This window comes from Ammodytes marinus (assembly GCF_949987685.1).
Source record: "Ammodytes marinus genome assembly, chromosome: 5".
Classification (NCBI taxonomy): domain Eukaryota; kingdom Metazoa; phylum Chordata; class Actinopteri; order Uranoscopiformes; family Ammodytidae; genus Ammodytes; species Ammodytes marinus.
The window spans coordinates 13404170-13419795 of NC_137234.1; the positions used below are offsets into that span (position 1 = coordinate 13404170).

General features: G+C 38.3%; 1 protein-coding gene across 2 annotated transcripts; it reads left to right on the forward strand.

The window, feature by feature from the left end:
• The first annotated feature begins 3380 nt into the window (after positions 1 to 3380).
• On the forward strand, positions 3381 to 15028 carry LOC307250305 (anoctamin-9). 2 transcript variants are annotated; one of them, XM_080027348.1, is made up of 25 exons: positions 3381 to 3512; positions 3604 to 3756; positions 4478 to 4543; positions 4651 to 4770; positions 4870 to 5006; positions 5113 to 5162; positions 5262 to 5320; positions 6044 to 6123; positions 6714 to 6848; positions 6930 to 7023; positions 7104 to 7164; positions 8261 to 8343; positions 8443 to 8547; positions 8726 to 8890; positions 8974 to 9010; positions 9513 to 9624; positions 9855 to 9912; positions 11665 to 11762; positions 11854 to 12047; positions 12154 to 12306; positions 12406 to 12553; positions 12647 to 12769; positions 12924 to 13017; positions 13227 to 13339; positions 14466 to 15028. In XM_080027348.1, the coding sequence occupies exons 2-25, from the start codon at positions 3736 to 3738 to the stop codon at positions 14518 to 14520; spliced, it is 2361 nt and encodes a 786-aa protein (XP_079883474.1). In that variant the 5' UTR covers positions 3381 to 3512; positions 3604 to 3735; the 3' UTR covers positions 14521 to 15028. The 2 variants fall into 2 exon arrangements, with proteins under 2 accessions (XP_079883474.1, XP_079883475.1); XM_080027349.1 differs by having other exon boundaries at positions 3499 to 3512; positions 3708 to 3756.
• The last annotated feature ends 598 nt before the right edge of the window (positions 15029 to 15626 follow it).

The window sequence follows — 15626 nt, forward strand, 5'->3', positions numbered from 1 at the left end:
ATTATATAGTAATATTATATTTACTCTGTTTTCTATCTTCGGTATATCTTGGAGTACAATTGGAGACTGAACTCTCAAAGTTCCTCTGTAAATAGAAACATCCTAGATGTTCAATTCTTTTCTGAGCCCTGTTGACTGTGGATTTGATTTTGAACCTTTCAGCAGTCACTCGGATGTTTAGTGTAGAGTTATGTTTTGTTGTTTTTAAAGTATGTGTTGTCTGGCTTCCCCTCTCAGTCATTCACACATCTGTTTATCTGTTTCCCCTGTGACAGGGAGTCCAGGAAAGGGTCTATCAACAGATTCCCTGCTCCTCCCAGCCACCTCTCTACCCTGTACTTCCACTCTGGTCAAACTTTGTAGCAGAGGCCCCCTCTATCGCCCTTGAAGCGGTTTGCAAGCTCCTGTACTGGTGTAATTATGTTACCCTCCCCTGTCGGGTGTGGCCCAGGACAGAAATACAGCCGCTTATTTTCATGACCACTTTTTCTTCAGCCTCATATCACCTCTCCTCCTTGACATGTGGCTCCTCCTGGGTGTGCACTGCTTTCCATGGTTTTCTAAGACTAATGGTAAAAAGCATCTTTAATAACAAGGCACACAGGGCCACCCGTTTGAAATGTTAGTTTTTCTTTTACATTTACAGTCAAAGAGAAAGGATGGGGAACAGAAATAGGCCCACAGGACTGTGCAATTGGAATCACATGAAAACTACAAGTAACAGCCCTCCCTCTACATGTTTACACAAGGAAAAGTAGTCTCAGTTAAATATACTATCAACGTAAATTAAGTCATTATTTAGAATGAGGAGGGCAATATTTATACTACGGATAAATGCACTAAGCAGCTTTTCAGTGTGGAAAACTTATAAGGTTGAGGTGAAGTAAAGATGCATAGTTATACTGTTGGGTGGTTTAATCTGTAAACCTGTATCATATTGCATATAGACATTTTGTATATAAAATAATGATAATATCATAATATTATCTCAAAAAAGTAAGTTTTACTCAAATAAAGCAGTAGAATGGTATAAAGTCTTGCAGTGAAAGTAGTCTATATGAGAGTATAAAATGGAAATTCTCAATTGAAGTACAAGCAGCCTATACCTTCCACATTGTGCTTAAGTACAGTTACTCCCCCCACTAAAAACTTGAATTAATTTTGTATTGGTACCCCTATAAATGTGCACATGTGGAAAATGCTGAAGCAGCCATTTTAAAACTGCTTTATCATCATAAAAGTATCAAAAGTATTTGTTACATATTCAACATCCTAACATCCAAACCACCACTGAATCTCTTGTAAAGTGAGTTTATTTTGAACCTATACAGCTATAGATTCCTGCATTAATGTAGCCTGCAGGCTATGAGCTAAACTAAAGGTAGCTACAATGAATAAGCAAACACTCAACTTGTCAATTAAGGATGCATTTAGGAGTCAATATTTATTTGATTGGGTTAATATTAATCTATTTTTATTTTCCCTTATTTCCATTTTTTTTTGGTCACTCAAGATGTAATGTCCATGCTGCTGTGTATAGTTATAAAGTACGTCAAGTATTATAAAGAATAGTTAACAAATGTCAGTCAGTGCTGACTGTGGGAGATTCAATGGAGGACATAAATTAATCATTAATACATGAACCAATGAATTAATAATAAATATGTAAATAAATACAGGTATAAATAAATAAAAACATAAATATATATAGGGGAGAACGGGGGAATCTGAGGCATCGGGTAATGTGAGCCACCCCCTGTATCTAGGCAACGGAAAACATTTGTGGTCATGTGAGATATATGTTTTCAAGCCCCTCTCATTTCCCCTTGGCCCTGAAAGAGAGGACCTCATGGTGCTGTGGTAAGCATGTTTTTTTCACCAAAATAGGTATTTTGCATGTAAAAGTAAATGTTCTTGTTGTCAACTTAATCAACTGTTGTGCCAAAGCAAATGTATTCACGTAGAAACACTTTTATCATACGTGTTGATGAACTACCAACATATAAAAACCATGTGATGATATTAGCTAAGATTAGCCTGAAATTCTAAGAGAGGTAGATTTTTCTCAAATTGTGGTGGTGGGGGAAAGTGAGCCAAATGCTGTGGGGGAAAGTGAGACACTGTCTCACTTTTCCCCACCATGAGGCACAAGTTAAGTTTAGTCTTAAACATATTTTAATCTAATATTACATAACATATGTTTTAGTTTAATGTCATACACATTGTAGAAAAGCCATCATGCCAAGGAAATACACCAGGAAGACGACCTGGGGCAACCACACAGAAAGAGCACCTTCTCATCTTTCCCTGTAACCTTCAGGGCTGGAATGTAGAGTAGGTCTGTGTTCTGAGTCCCAGGCTGTTCTCGCTGGTTCTGATTTTCTTCTTTGACCCCAAGACACAAGCTGGCTCTAAGGGTCCATGTGTTCTGACCCCCAAACTGTGTTCTAATCTAACTGGTTCTATCTTTCATTTGAATCTTATTAAAACCTTTTGAATTATAATATGTTGTATTTGATTTTGATCAGAGTTACTTTCAAGTGTTTAGAAAATTTGCTTTGCTTAATTGACCAAACCCCATCATTCTTTTACTAGTCCAACATTAGTTCTGAAATGTGTGGCTAGCTTTCAGGATTCTAACTGTTACAATATGTGTTGTTATGGTAGTTTCAGAGTGGAAAAAGTAAGTGGTTCACTTTACCCCACAGCTGGGGTAAAGTGAGCCACATGACAACTTTTTTTTAAACAATCGTATTTTCAATGCCCTTTGTCTTGAAAAAATTCTGCTAATGCCCATTTCTAGGAAACATCCTGAATTAATGGGTAAATTTGAGTGATAAATCATTTTAGCTCGCTTAGAGGGGAGCAAATGTAAAAAGGGTTAGGACCGCCTACCTCATTGACATATGGACACAGAAATAGGCTACATAAATAAATAAATGTCTGTCTACAGAAAATTACAGACAGATTTAAGACATTTATTTAGGAGTCCTTCTTAGTCTACTCACCAATTTATATATATATATATGTATTCATATGTTTGATTATTTATTTATTTATTTATTCTTTGTTTATTTATTTTTGTATTTATTACAGCATGTATGTATTTGTTTATGTATTTATATATGCATTACTCAATTTATTAGTTATTTTATGTATTATATATGTATTTATTTAAATATATGTGTTTATTTATTTGTTTATTTATTTATTGGCTGCCAGCTTTTTTCCTCCACAGCCCATACAGTGACGAGAAGGCTGTTAAAGTAGCTGGGTTGGCTGCCATCTAGCGGTGATTGTATGTTATTATGTATAGGCTAAAACAGGAGGAGGCAATAAAAACATGCCATTCCATTGCACCTGATATATCACATCGAGATTGACTGTCTTTTATAGTTGTTGTCTCCGGCTTCTGAGACACAAAACAGATCCTATTTTTGTGCGTGTCTGATGAGCCTAGCGTTAAACTGACTGACCCGAGTAAGGAGAGAAGAAGGTTTCACCAGCAACAGGTATAGTTGCTTTTACATTCCTTAGCGTGTAATACAACAACACGTTTGTTCCTCGAGGAAGTCCGGAAGTTACCTTCTACCTCTTCAACAGCCGTCATGGCGTTTTATAGTCGGACGTATTGGTGGTGAGAGATGGCCGAGAGGCTTGGGGATCATTGAATGGTGATTGAAGTTTTTCCTTTTTTAACCGGTAAGCCGCATCTGCATTCAGCTCACATTCATCATGCGCGGCCACAGGAGGCAGGTAGGTGATCTTATTCATACATACTAATACGTAGGTTGTATCGATATATTTGGGGCTTTTCTGAGGCAACCTCTAGGCTAGTGTTGTGATTTGCCAATGGCTTGCGGTCTTGAACGTGACTGTCATTCCTGCACTTGTCCCATTCAATAGCTACCAACAGAAAGCCTATTCCTGATGTACAACAACACCCACCCTCACACAAATCAACCAAGACATGATAGCATAGTTTATCTGAATAAGGATTGAATGTAGGCATACTTTATCTTTATCATACTGTTATCTTTATGATCTGATTTATAATGTTCCAGGTCTGCCCCACCTTCCCTTGTTTGCCCAACATGTTAACACTGTGTGGGATTCTGTGTACATGAGGAGCTTGGTATGTTAGTAGGGAAGTATCTAAATTGAATGCTTCTCAGTCAGGTTAAATTTGACCCTCCTAATTGACAGTCCTTCAGGGTGAGTCAGGATCACCAAGCTTTTGTCAGCACAGTGGCATTCACGGACACACCTCCACGTCACAGTTAGACAGCATTCTTTTGAAGAGAATGACCTTTCCCGAGTATTGGTTCATATCAGTGGAATGCTGATGATGTGTAAAATCATTATCCATCCATCAGACTTAAAAAAAAAACATTAATTCTCTCTTGATTTGTACATTTGCCATAAATGTGTGGATGATGTGTCCTTTTTCTTATATTGTCCATATTTTGTTGTATAGCCCAGTATTGAACTCCTGGAATTGATGGGAGTGGTGAAAGAGAACGGCAGTGAACCTCCTCTTTTGGTAAGAATGGAATGAGCCCACTCTAATGTGTTGACTAGACCTGGACGCATTCATTCAAAGATAAAGATTGATCCACATTGTGTGTGAAAATAATGTTTGTCACACAGCACACTCCACTCCACTATGACTACGTCTTGGTGGCCAAAACAAATCACCAGGAGAGAGAGACGTTCAAGAAGCAAATGGAATACATTGGAGAGTTGAAAAAAAAGAAGTTGAAAGTCACCGTAAGTCTGTGATGACACACACACATGAATTTGTCCTTTAGAGCGTTGCTGAGGTGACACGATTCATTCACTCGTCTCGTCTTCATTCATCCCTGTTAGGATATCAGAGATGACGATCTGGTCTTCTATGGAATTCAAGCACCTAACGAAATCTTTGAGAAGTACCGGTATCTGCTCAAAGTGTCTGATGCTTGTAACTGGAGCTCGGACATGAACGATGTACCACTCAGCACCAGGTAAAACATGTTGTCAAAAGCAATCGCAGGGCCCATATTCTTAATAATGTTGTTGGCCTATTGCTATGATTTTTAGCTTCATAAATGATTCTTGTCCTCGTTTCAGGATAAGGATCGTCCATTACATCCTGAATCACACCCCTATCCATTCAGGAGGTGAGAGAGAGAAAAAAGTACTTTATTCACAAGCAAACCCTGATCCTCCTCTGGTAACTGGACACCTAATCTTACATGTTGTCCTTCTCACCTTCCTAGAGGTTCTGCGGGATCTTATGAAGGCGAATGTTTTTGAGGCGAGGTTCTGCCTGCATGAGGTAGATCACCCGACACACAGTATAAGCCTTGTCCTTTCTACAAAAGCTGTGATTCATCACAATCTATTAAAGGTTGCAATGTTGTCACCATGGCCTGATAATTGCTTTATAACCCAGACTTAGAGAGAAACTGCAGATTAACAATTAGCTTGTGTCTCGAGATGTAGGAATTTAAGTCATGAATGTAGGAATTAAAGAATGAAAACCGACAGGCAGCAATGATCCACATGTTCTCACACTGAAGGCTGTGACACTGCTTTCCACTGATGCATGTCTTTTTTCACATTGCTGCTGACCTAATTTCTAAGGGCTAAAATTGTGAAGTGAAACCAAAACAATACATTGCTGCTAAAAATACAATAAAGCTATGCATGTCATACTAATGCAGTGAGTCATTCAATGTTAGGAGTAAGGGCATGTGTGGGAGAAAATAGTGACACACATGTTCACAAACGGCTGTTTACTTAATCACACCATGGGAGATGAAGTCGTTTCAACAAAAACAAATGGAGGAAAATTAAAATGGAAAAAACATTTGAAAAGCTTTATTTAAAATATGAGTCAGCAATCTTTGTTGATGGTATGTACATTATTGTACGTATAAGCTAGTTAAAACAGTTAAAATTGGCATTTTAATTCAAAGGCCTCTGTTAATCAATATGTATATGGAGCTGCTCTATATGTTTTTTTTTTTTTTAAATTTTGCTGGGCTTCTGCTTTCAGAAAAAGAAACAGAGAGAGCTGAAGAAGAGCTGGGCACGATGGACAGCCTGTCTCCAAGGGCAACCCATAAATGCTGTCAGGTTTGGACTGCAACACAACAGCCTATTCACTTTGCTGCTTTTCATTAGTCGTAGTCACTGCAGCATTGTTTTTAATATATATATAGTATATATATATATATAAAATCTACAATTTATAAACAATATTTATGATCATACAGTTTTTTTATGGCAGCCTATTGATACAACTAGGGAACTAAAAAAATAGTTCAGTATCACGTTATGAGATGTGTATCATGCTATAATTTGAAATTGTTAAAAATTGCAGAGCGGAGTAAACATAGCCCACAATATGGATATTTGTCCATCTCCAAATGGCATGTTGTTAATGTGCTAAGTTTCTATCACGTTCTACATCTATAATGTATTACCTCTTCATCTTGTTTTAATGAGATTAATGATTATCATTATCATGTTATAACCTGATACTGATCTTTTTTCAATTCCATAGTGGCATCAATATGCTCCCGTTGTTTTTGAATAATTGTTGATAAAAGTACATTTTGTAATGTATGTGTGTGTGTGTGTGTGTGTGTGTGTGTGTGTGTGTGTGTGTGTGTGTGTGTGTGTGTGTGTGTGTGTGTGTGTGTGTGTGTGTGTTCTCTTGTCAGATCCTACTTTGGGGAGAAGGTGGCCTTGTACTACCTATGGTTGGGCTGGTACACGTTTCTTCTCATCCCGCCTGCTATCATTGGGGTCGGAGTCTTCCTTCATGGCCTTGCCTTCTTCAATAGCTCCCCCCTCATGTAAGTGTTTACATAACTTCAAAGTTACTGAGCCATAAGTGAAGGCGTACGCTCATAAATCAAGTACTTATTGTTTTGCAGAAAGGAGGTTTGTGAGGCTGACACAATCATGTGTCCACTCTGTGATAAGAGGTGCAGTGTGTGGCAGCTCTCTGATACCTGCACATATGCCAAGGTACATCAGTGCATTAACAGTAGACAGCAGAATGGCGTTCTTGTCTGTTAGTACTCACTTTCTGGTCCTGTCTCATACAGGTGAGCCTGCTGTTCGATAATAATGGCACAGTGCTCTTTGCGATGTTCATGGCAGTGTGGGGTGAGTTTTCTGTGTCCACTGTCTACATGACATAACTATTATTGTGTTGACAGAAATAACCATATTTCTTCAATATATATTCAGATCCCCGTTTAAAATAGATTATCTATACTCAATGTAGATGCAATTTTGCTTAAATAAACAGGACACATTTAATAAAAAATATGGAAAATCAGGGTGCGGTACTCTTCTCCAATTCTGTTGTTTATTCAACTAAACATTTTTGGCTGCACAGGACAATTCATACAAACAAGTCCTTTATCTGCCTCAAATGTGTTTTATTTAACTGCCTGGAGGTTTTTCATGATCACTGAGACATTTGCTGCCAAGGAGATGCCACATCACTGAGAGAACCTACACGTCCGGGCTTCTCACATCTTATTCAGCCCAGGCCAGCTGGCCATGGGGGTGGTCAAGCAGTCATCTACTGTATAAGAACATGTACAGGCTCTTTCACTTCCTTTTTCAGTTTTTTCTGCAGCGACTGCAGCCCTCAAAGAAACAAAGGACGGATCACATGAGTGAAGGAGAAGACGTCTTTTTTACAGGAAGAGAAAAAAACAGAAAGGACAGAAAAGAAAATCTAGAAATAATGCAGTATGTCCAGATGAATGGCATACACTATCATTTTAAAAGAAACTCATTGAGGGCTAAAGCTCACACGATGCAATTACTCTAAGTGCACAGGAGCAGGGATCAGTTCCAGAGTTTTCTACTGCCAAATTTGTAATTTCAGTTTTTAACCAAAGCTTTTAATGCACAACGCCTTAACCATACTATGACTATAACCAAAGTTGTCTTACTTCCTTAAACTGAAGCACAGCCCTCATCTTTGTAACTGTAAATCTAAGTTGTTACATCAATGTTTTTTATGTTTTGTTAAAAAAAAAAAAAAAAAAAGCTAATATGCTGGAATACAACAACATTTAAAAGGTTTTTGTAAAAGTTAAAGGTTATATGGATGCATGTGAATATTTTCATAAATCCAGTGACCACCACAGTGTATCTGCATTTTTACTGTTGCTCATTTCTCATATTATTGATCCAGTAGGATTAATGAACTCTGATTTATGACATGAATCCCTGATCTTTGCAGCAACACTGTTTCTGGAGTTCTGGAAGAGACATCGGGCTTCCTATGTGTGCGAATGGAAAGTGTCTGATTGGTGCGAGGAGGAGGTATGAATCCGTTGTAGACATTACATAACATTTAAGTTCAACAAGGTCAGATTTCATCTTTCTTTGTGTTTTTTTCTTTTTGAATGTATTTAACTGTAGGAGGAACTGATCCTGGGAATTGTGAACGATGCCGACTGTGAACCCAAAGTCCATAGGCACTCCTATCTGCGCAGCACTGTGGTTTTGATCTGCGTCACACTTATGGTGAGTGACTTGTCATTTTGACGCTCTTCATTTTAAAGGGCTTGTAAATCTTTTGAGTAAGGGTGGAAATAAGAGTCAGGTTGAATTAGAGAAAGGTTCATGTTTGGGCATGTTGGGTAGATATGTAGTTAATTAAGTATATTGATACACATGAGTTTTTTTTGTTGCATTTTCACAGATATTGGTGATCATTGGCCTGACACATGCCTTGGTGGTGTTCAGGGTGATTGCAGCAGTGCTCTTAGTTGAGGGATCATGGGACTTCCTGAGCGAGCACTCCAACACTGGTGCGATGATGCTGGGCGCCGTCCTCCATTACCTCATCATCACTGTCATGAAACGGGTACGCAGCTCTCCAAAATGTGCGTCTCTTGTCTCCTCTCAGTTTTATCCTCCGTGGCTCTGACCGTGTCTTTGTCTGAGCAGGTCAACAAGATTGTAGCCATGAAGCTGTGCGAATTAGGTATGTCATCTGAATCTATTCAAATCATTTTTCAGTTTCATTGGACTGCTTGTAACCCAGCAACATGGGACAAAGGGTCTTTCTTCAATTAAAAGGCTCACATGCCAGAACCCCAACCCTCAAACTCCATCAAAGCCATTGATGTAGATGCATGATATATGTGGATTATTGGATTCTGTTATGGCCCTGGAACTGGCATACCTAAAATGCAGCCATCATGAGGTTAATTACGCCTGAGCTTTTCGTGCTATGACATGTCGATCGTCTGTGTCTAAACTGTACTTTCTACATTGTGTTATGCCCAGTCAGTCAGCAGTGATTATTGATTACATTTTTCTTAAAAAATCCTGTAGAAATAATCCTAATAATGTGTACTTGCATTAAATAATCTATTTTAACAAAATATGAATAGAGGTTATAATATGTTACATCGAAATATGTGAGATTGTGCCATCCATTGACCAACCGGTGAACTGCATGAACACTGACCTGTCTTTCCCAGAGGCTCTGAGATCATTTGCTACCAAAGAGAAGAGTTTCACTGTCAAGATGTTCACCTTCCAGTTCTTCACCTATTTCTCCTCCCTCTTCTACGTTGCCTTTTTTCTTGGCAGGTAAGTAACTTGTGGACAATGACTAATTTTGCTATAGCCGTGTCTCACAGTTCATAAAAAATAAAAGATGCTTATTGATATAATTTCAAACATATCACCCAGGTCTAGAATCAGTTTCCAAACCCACATTAGCATAACCTGAAGGCCCTTGAATTCATGTCCATATGAAAATAACTCATTGTCCTTAGTTATCCAGACTAATAATGATGTTTTTGTAACATCCACATCAGGATAAATGGCCACCCTGGTGGTTACGTACGAATTGCAGGGAAATGGAGACTTGAGGAGGTGAGTAACATAAATATGTATCCCAACTGAAAACAACTAGGGATGGGGCCGATCCGATCCAGTATCGGTATCGGGTCCGATATGGCCGAAATCTGCGTATCGGATATCGGACTGACAGCTCCGATATTAAAATCCGATTTTTTTTTTTTTTTAATAATTTTTTTTTTTTTTTTTTTTTTTTTACTATGTAACATGCGCCGACGTTCGGTGGAGGGAGAGAGGACATCACTTTATAATTTGACATACAGTACATATGAGTTTGTTAGCCAGTGAGCTAACCAAAGCTAATCCAAGTCAAGGAAGTGGAGAGGCTTGTGACAAATTCTACTATGTAAAATACAGCCAGAGAGAGAAAGACTGTTTAGACAAACAGACCACCACATATTCTAGTGGGGCAGAAGTGATCATTGAGAAGGATTTCTGCCTTTAAGATAAACCTATATGCATTTGTGTATATTTATTGCTCTTTTAAATTAGAATTGCTTAAGCCTTCCTATACATAACATCACCACCAACGAAAAAATGTATAACAATTATGATATCGTATCGGTCAGTATCGGTATCGGCCGATATCCAAACCCCAGGTATCGGAATCGGATCGGAACTAAAAAAAGTGGATCGTCCCATCCCTAAAAACAACTGAATGTCCATTTTAAGTAAAAAAATATCGTATATTGTATCTGTTTGCATTTGTTGCCCAGGCTTAATGATAACATTACTCTATCATATTTATTTGAAAAACAATCCTTTTCTTTTGAAAATAACTTATGTAAAGCCAGACTTAATTAAGTCATTCATTTGAACAGTACTGTTCCTATGATTGACATTGAACTACACACTGAGGAGAGCCAATCAGTTGGCCTGGTCTTATTCAGAGTAGCCAATCAGCAGAGGTTTTGGAACAGCTTTCCTTGGTGGTTGAGGTATGAATCGTGTGTGGGAGAGCGACATCTCATAATTTTTTACAGAAGCTGTGATAAGTTTTGTTGTGTATAAATGCCACCAAAACACTGTTCTGGAGCATTAATAATAATAATAATAATAATAATAATAATTTGAATTTATATAGCGCCTTTCAAGGTACCCAAGGTCGCTTCACAAAAAAAAAAGGGGGATGTACAGTGTTTGTGTACACAGAGGGGTGGGGGTGGGTTAGAGGTCATAGGCCTCTGAGAAGAGGTGTGCCTTCAGGAGCTTCTTGAAGGACTCCACTGAAGTGGCACAGCATTGGGACATTTTGGGATTTGATTCGTGCAGCAGTCAGATTGTTTTGGTAACTGGAAGTGAAGACTGACGCCTGGAGAACATCTGTCCACCTGAGGTGTCCACATCACAGAAGGATAGAGATCCTTGAAGCTGCAGCAATCTGCTGTGCCAGATTCTAGATTCAGAAGAGATCCCCAGTTATTTGGGCAGGCAGCAGCTAGATTGACTTGAGTGTGATTTTGATTTACAACGTATGCCTTCCGTGCTCATCGTGTGGTTGGACAGACAATAATTTTAATTTTTTATTTTAACTGGGCCCCAATGATTATGAGTTATTTTGGGTAAAATCTAAATATTGTTGCAATTGTGGTTAATGCTCATGTTTTAAGCAAATTATTCTGATGGTTGACTCTCTTCGGTGTTATTCCAATTCGCTGGTTCCTGCCGTCCAAGTTTTTCTGAGACTGGTCCATTTTCATATTAGCTGTATATGACACCTGTAAATCTGGGTTACACATTCCACATGTTTCACTCTCCCCTGTTTAGTGTCACCCTAGTGGATGTCTCACGGACCTGTTCATTCAAATGGCGATTATAATGGTGCTCAAGCAAACCATCAGCAACGTCATAGAGTTCGCTGGCCCGTAAGTCTATATCAGATCTATAGTGTACATGTGCACTGTGTGAACCACTCCACCGGGATTTTTAAAGCTCTTGTCTTCTCGTTTGCATCAGCTGGTTCCACCGGTGGTTGAATGGAAGAAGAAACCAGAAGCTACAGAGAAAATGTGCCCACTGCTACCTGAAAGACGAATCAGCCAATTATGGAGCCGAACTCTGTGATAACTGCAAGCTTCGAGACTGGCTCAACAACTATCGTCTCAACGACGTTGACTCTTTCAGCCTGTTCAATGAGTTTCTAGAGATGGGTATGTAATTGGCTGAATGCTCTGACAACAACAACAACAACAGCAACAAATACAAAGGAGACTCGACCCCTACTTCACTGGTCATTTTTCTCTGCTCTCTCCTCAGTGATCCAGTTCAGCTTTACCACAATATTTGTGGCAGCATTTCCTCTTGCTCCGCTGCTGGCTCTCATTAATAACGTCATTGAGATCCGCTTGGATGCCATTAAAATGGTCACTCTGGAGCGCAGACTGGTTCCCAAGAAAACCAACGATATTGGTGAGGATTCACGTTTGAATCAAGATCATGTTCATGATTGAATCATGTTGTTAATACTTCAGGTAAAACTCTTCTCACATTTACATTGCCTTTCCTCAGGAGTGTGGATAGATGTGTTGGAGGCTATCGGCGTCTTAGCTGTCATTGCAAACGGTCTGGTCATTGGTGTATCTTCAGACTTCATCCCTCGATTGGTGTACCGTTACCGCTACGGCCCATGTGCCAACGGCACGGAAATGGATGTTGAGTGAGAAAGTGCATTCCTCTAGAACATTTTTATGTTCCGTCACGTTTTTTTTTAACATTTACTTTTAAATATTTTTTTTTTCTTTTTTTCAAGCTGTATGGTCGGGTACATCAACAACTCTCTCTCCATTGCACGAATGGATGACAAGCTCATATTCAAAGAGTTTTCAGCCAGTCAGATGATCACTGCTAGTGGCGTGAATGTCTCTCAATGCAGGTTTGTTCTCTTTTAACCATATATATCCTCTACTACAGCTTAGGAGTTATCTAACTTAGAATAAGAGAAACCAAACACGATCTTCCAACTCTGTGTTGATATTAAAAAAAAACAGGTAAGGGAGATAACATCGACTTTCTGTTTCTCTCCACAGCTATAAAGACTACCGGAACAATGAGGACTACAGTTTCACCCCACAGTTCTGGCTAATTTTAGCTGTGCGCTTTGCATTTGTCATCTTGTTTGAGGTGAGCCTCAACCCACTAACACACCAGAAACTACTACCCACTCTTTCTTACATTGATTTCTATGAGATGTTTTTTTGTTGTATTGTAGCACTTAGTACAAAGTCCCCAAAGTTCACTGTTGGTCTGCTTGAAACGCTACTTTAGCATGTTTTAGTTTTTTTGATAGAAAAAGAGATTACATCCCTGACATATTTCTTCTCTGCTTGCAGCACGTTGTCGTCATATGCAAGTTCATTACAGCCTGGTTTGTACCGAGCGCTCCTCTGCAGGTCAAGAATGATAGACTCTTTGATAAACTCAAGAGACTAAAAGAGGAACTCAGGTGAGTCTCACATGACAAGCTGTTAGTCAGGCGTGGCAGCTATTTGCCAAAAAAAGAACATGTCTTTGTTCAATATATAACAACATCATATGTGCCTCTTGTGACTTTTTTTAAATATTGTATTGTAACTATGTATTTGCTCATCTAATGGATCAGTATTGGTGCTGCTGATAGTGACGTTTCTTTGTCAGTGTCCTTATAAACATTTAATGTTTTTGCGACCAGGTATTTTCATTCAGTCACAGTGTGCTGCTGACTCACTTCTTGGAGCCCTCACAATCTTTATTTTAGCTTGAACATGAACGGCATGTTTCTTAAAAGTTTTCCTCATTAGAGATAAAGTGCTGTAGCCACTGTATATGTGCTGTGATCTAAACCAATATAGGCTTGGTCTTTTGAATTTGAATTATGGTTTTGGTTGATCAGCATAACTACTTTACTTATTTCCCTGACAAAAGTCTGTCTATCTTATGCTTTACATATTATTACGAGTTGATAGTATTCCTTCCATTAGAGCACTGGTTTCTTTAATGTTCCCAAATTAAAGAGATTTGTAGACATTTTCACAGCAGATATTGTTCTCATTGTAGTACTGTATATCAAATTCAATTAAAAGTGCTGGCTCAGTTGCAACAAGCGCTGCAATGCAATGCCACTACTAGATCTGTTGTTAGTCACGCCTGTGTTGTTGCTGCACAAGTCAAAATGTCTATCATGGAAAAGTTATTTTTTCTTTCTTAATTGTAGTTTCAATCCATTTTTCCTCCCTTTGTCATTTGGCCTCCCCGTAATGTCTTTGCCCCACTTTATTTGGAAACAACTGCATTAAATCTTTTGGAGAAAAAAAACTCCCTTACCTCAAAACTCTTTTCCTAGCTTTTCATGAATCAATTCTAAAAGTTTCACATTTAAAACTCAAATACTCCACCCAAATTGAATGGTACTTTAATTGGAAAGTTTTAGATTAATTCTAGTTCCCTAAATTATGACTTTTACACATATGTGGCATTTGGAGTTTGTAGCCCTAATTATGTGTTTATAGCCGGATTGTACCAGTTGTGGCCACTTTCAGTATCTCTGACATAGATCCTGCAACCAACCAACCCCTTGCTTTTATTTCTTTCAGTGCATTTCAGGCGAGACAACATACAGACCCTTCAATGTCACACATTTCCCCCTGAGGACAGGAACACAATGCTGCCTTGTGCATTGAGGTGTCAAGACTATCAGTGTTGAGTCATCTTCAAACGCCATTAATCATCTCACTGATGAGTTCAGACGGTTGGCTCTCACGCTGTTTTCTTGTTTGCAGTGTGAAGTGCTGGCTATCTGGATCCTCATCGATGAAATGGACTTTGAGGGCAGACTGTTTTTTTTTTTTTGCTAATTCGTTAATGAGATTATTCTATTCGATTTAAAGAATGCACTCATAGCTTACTATTTGATCTCTATATCTGTGAGAATGATGTGACTGTTTTTATTGAAAGCCTAAATGTAATTTATACTGCTCCTGCACATACAGTAGTGATTGTGTTTTACGATGTTGCCTTACACTGTAAAAAGCACTATGATCATCATCATAATTTTTTTTTTTTGGTATGATGAATGTCATTAATGCAGAATTTAAAGCTGTCTTTTGTAAATCAGATACAGGAATGTTTTGCTTTATAATATTTTATATTATTGAATAAAAGAGGAAACTTTTAACCTTGTGTAATGTCTTTTAAATGTAAGTTTGGAGTTTAAAAAATGTGTTTCAGTTGACATTTTGAATTGGAAAATTACAGATTTAAGAGTTGAAACATTTTGCGCTAGGGCAATATGCTGTTTTTGTCTAAGCTACAATAATAGCTACATTTATGTCAGTGTGTTCAGGGCTGAAGCAATCATTGAGGACAGAGAGGTCATGGCTTCCATTGTTAATGGGAATTTGGGGGATGGAGGATTTTACATTATGTAATTAGGCATGCATTTCTCAGGCTCAATAACTTGACATTTAACTTTTTGAAATGCAAAAAATATAACAAAATGTTTCCACAATTTATTTAAAAATGTATTCCCAGCACTGTGGAAAAGTAGCCAGGCTAGTGGAAAAGTATGTAGCCTACATAATATTTTAAGAAATTATAGTTGAAAACTATACAATTCTTTAGACACTCACACTCTTCGTGATGCTGTAGTTGAAACTTTATTAATGGTAAATAAATAATACTTTACAGATAAGTTGTATCCATTTTGTAGGACACGTTTGGGTTGTCAGGTTGTGAAAAAATCCACCTGACTTGTT

Excerpts from the sequence above, each read along its gene's own strand:
- LOC307250305 (XM_080027348.1), top strand. The coding sequence starts at position 3,736 with ATGCGCGGCCACAGGAGGCAG. Across the intron at positions 5,321-6,043 it reads CGAGGTTCTGCCTGCATGAG|AAAAAGAAACAGAGAGAGCT; the intron begins GTAGATCACCCG and ends TTCTGCTTTCAG. Across the intron at positions 7,165-8,260 it reads GATGTTCATGGCAGTGTGGG|CAACACTGTTTCTGGAGTTC; the intron begins GTGAGTTTTCTG and ends TGATCTTTGCAG.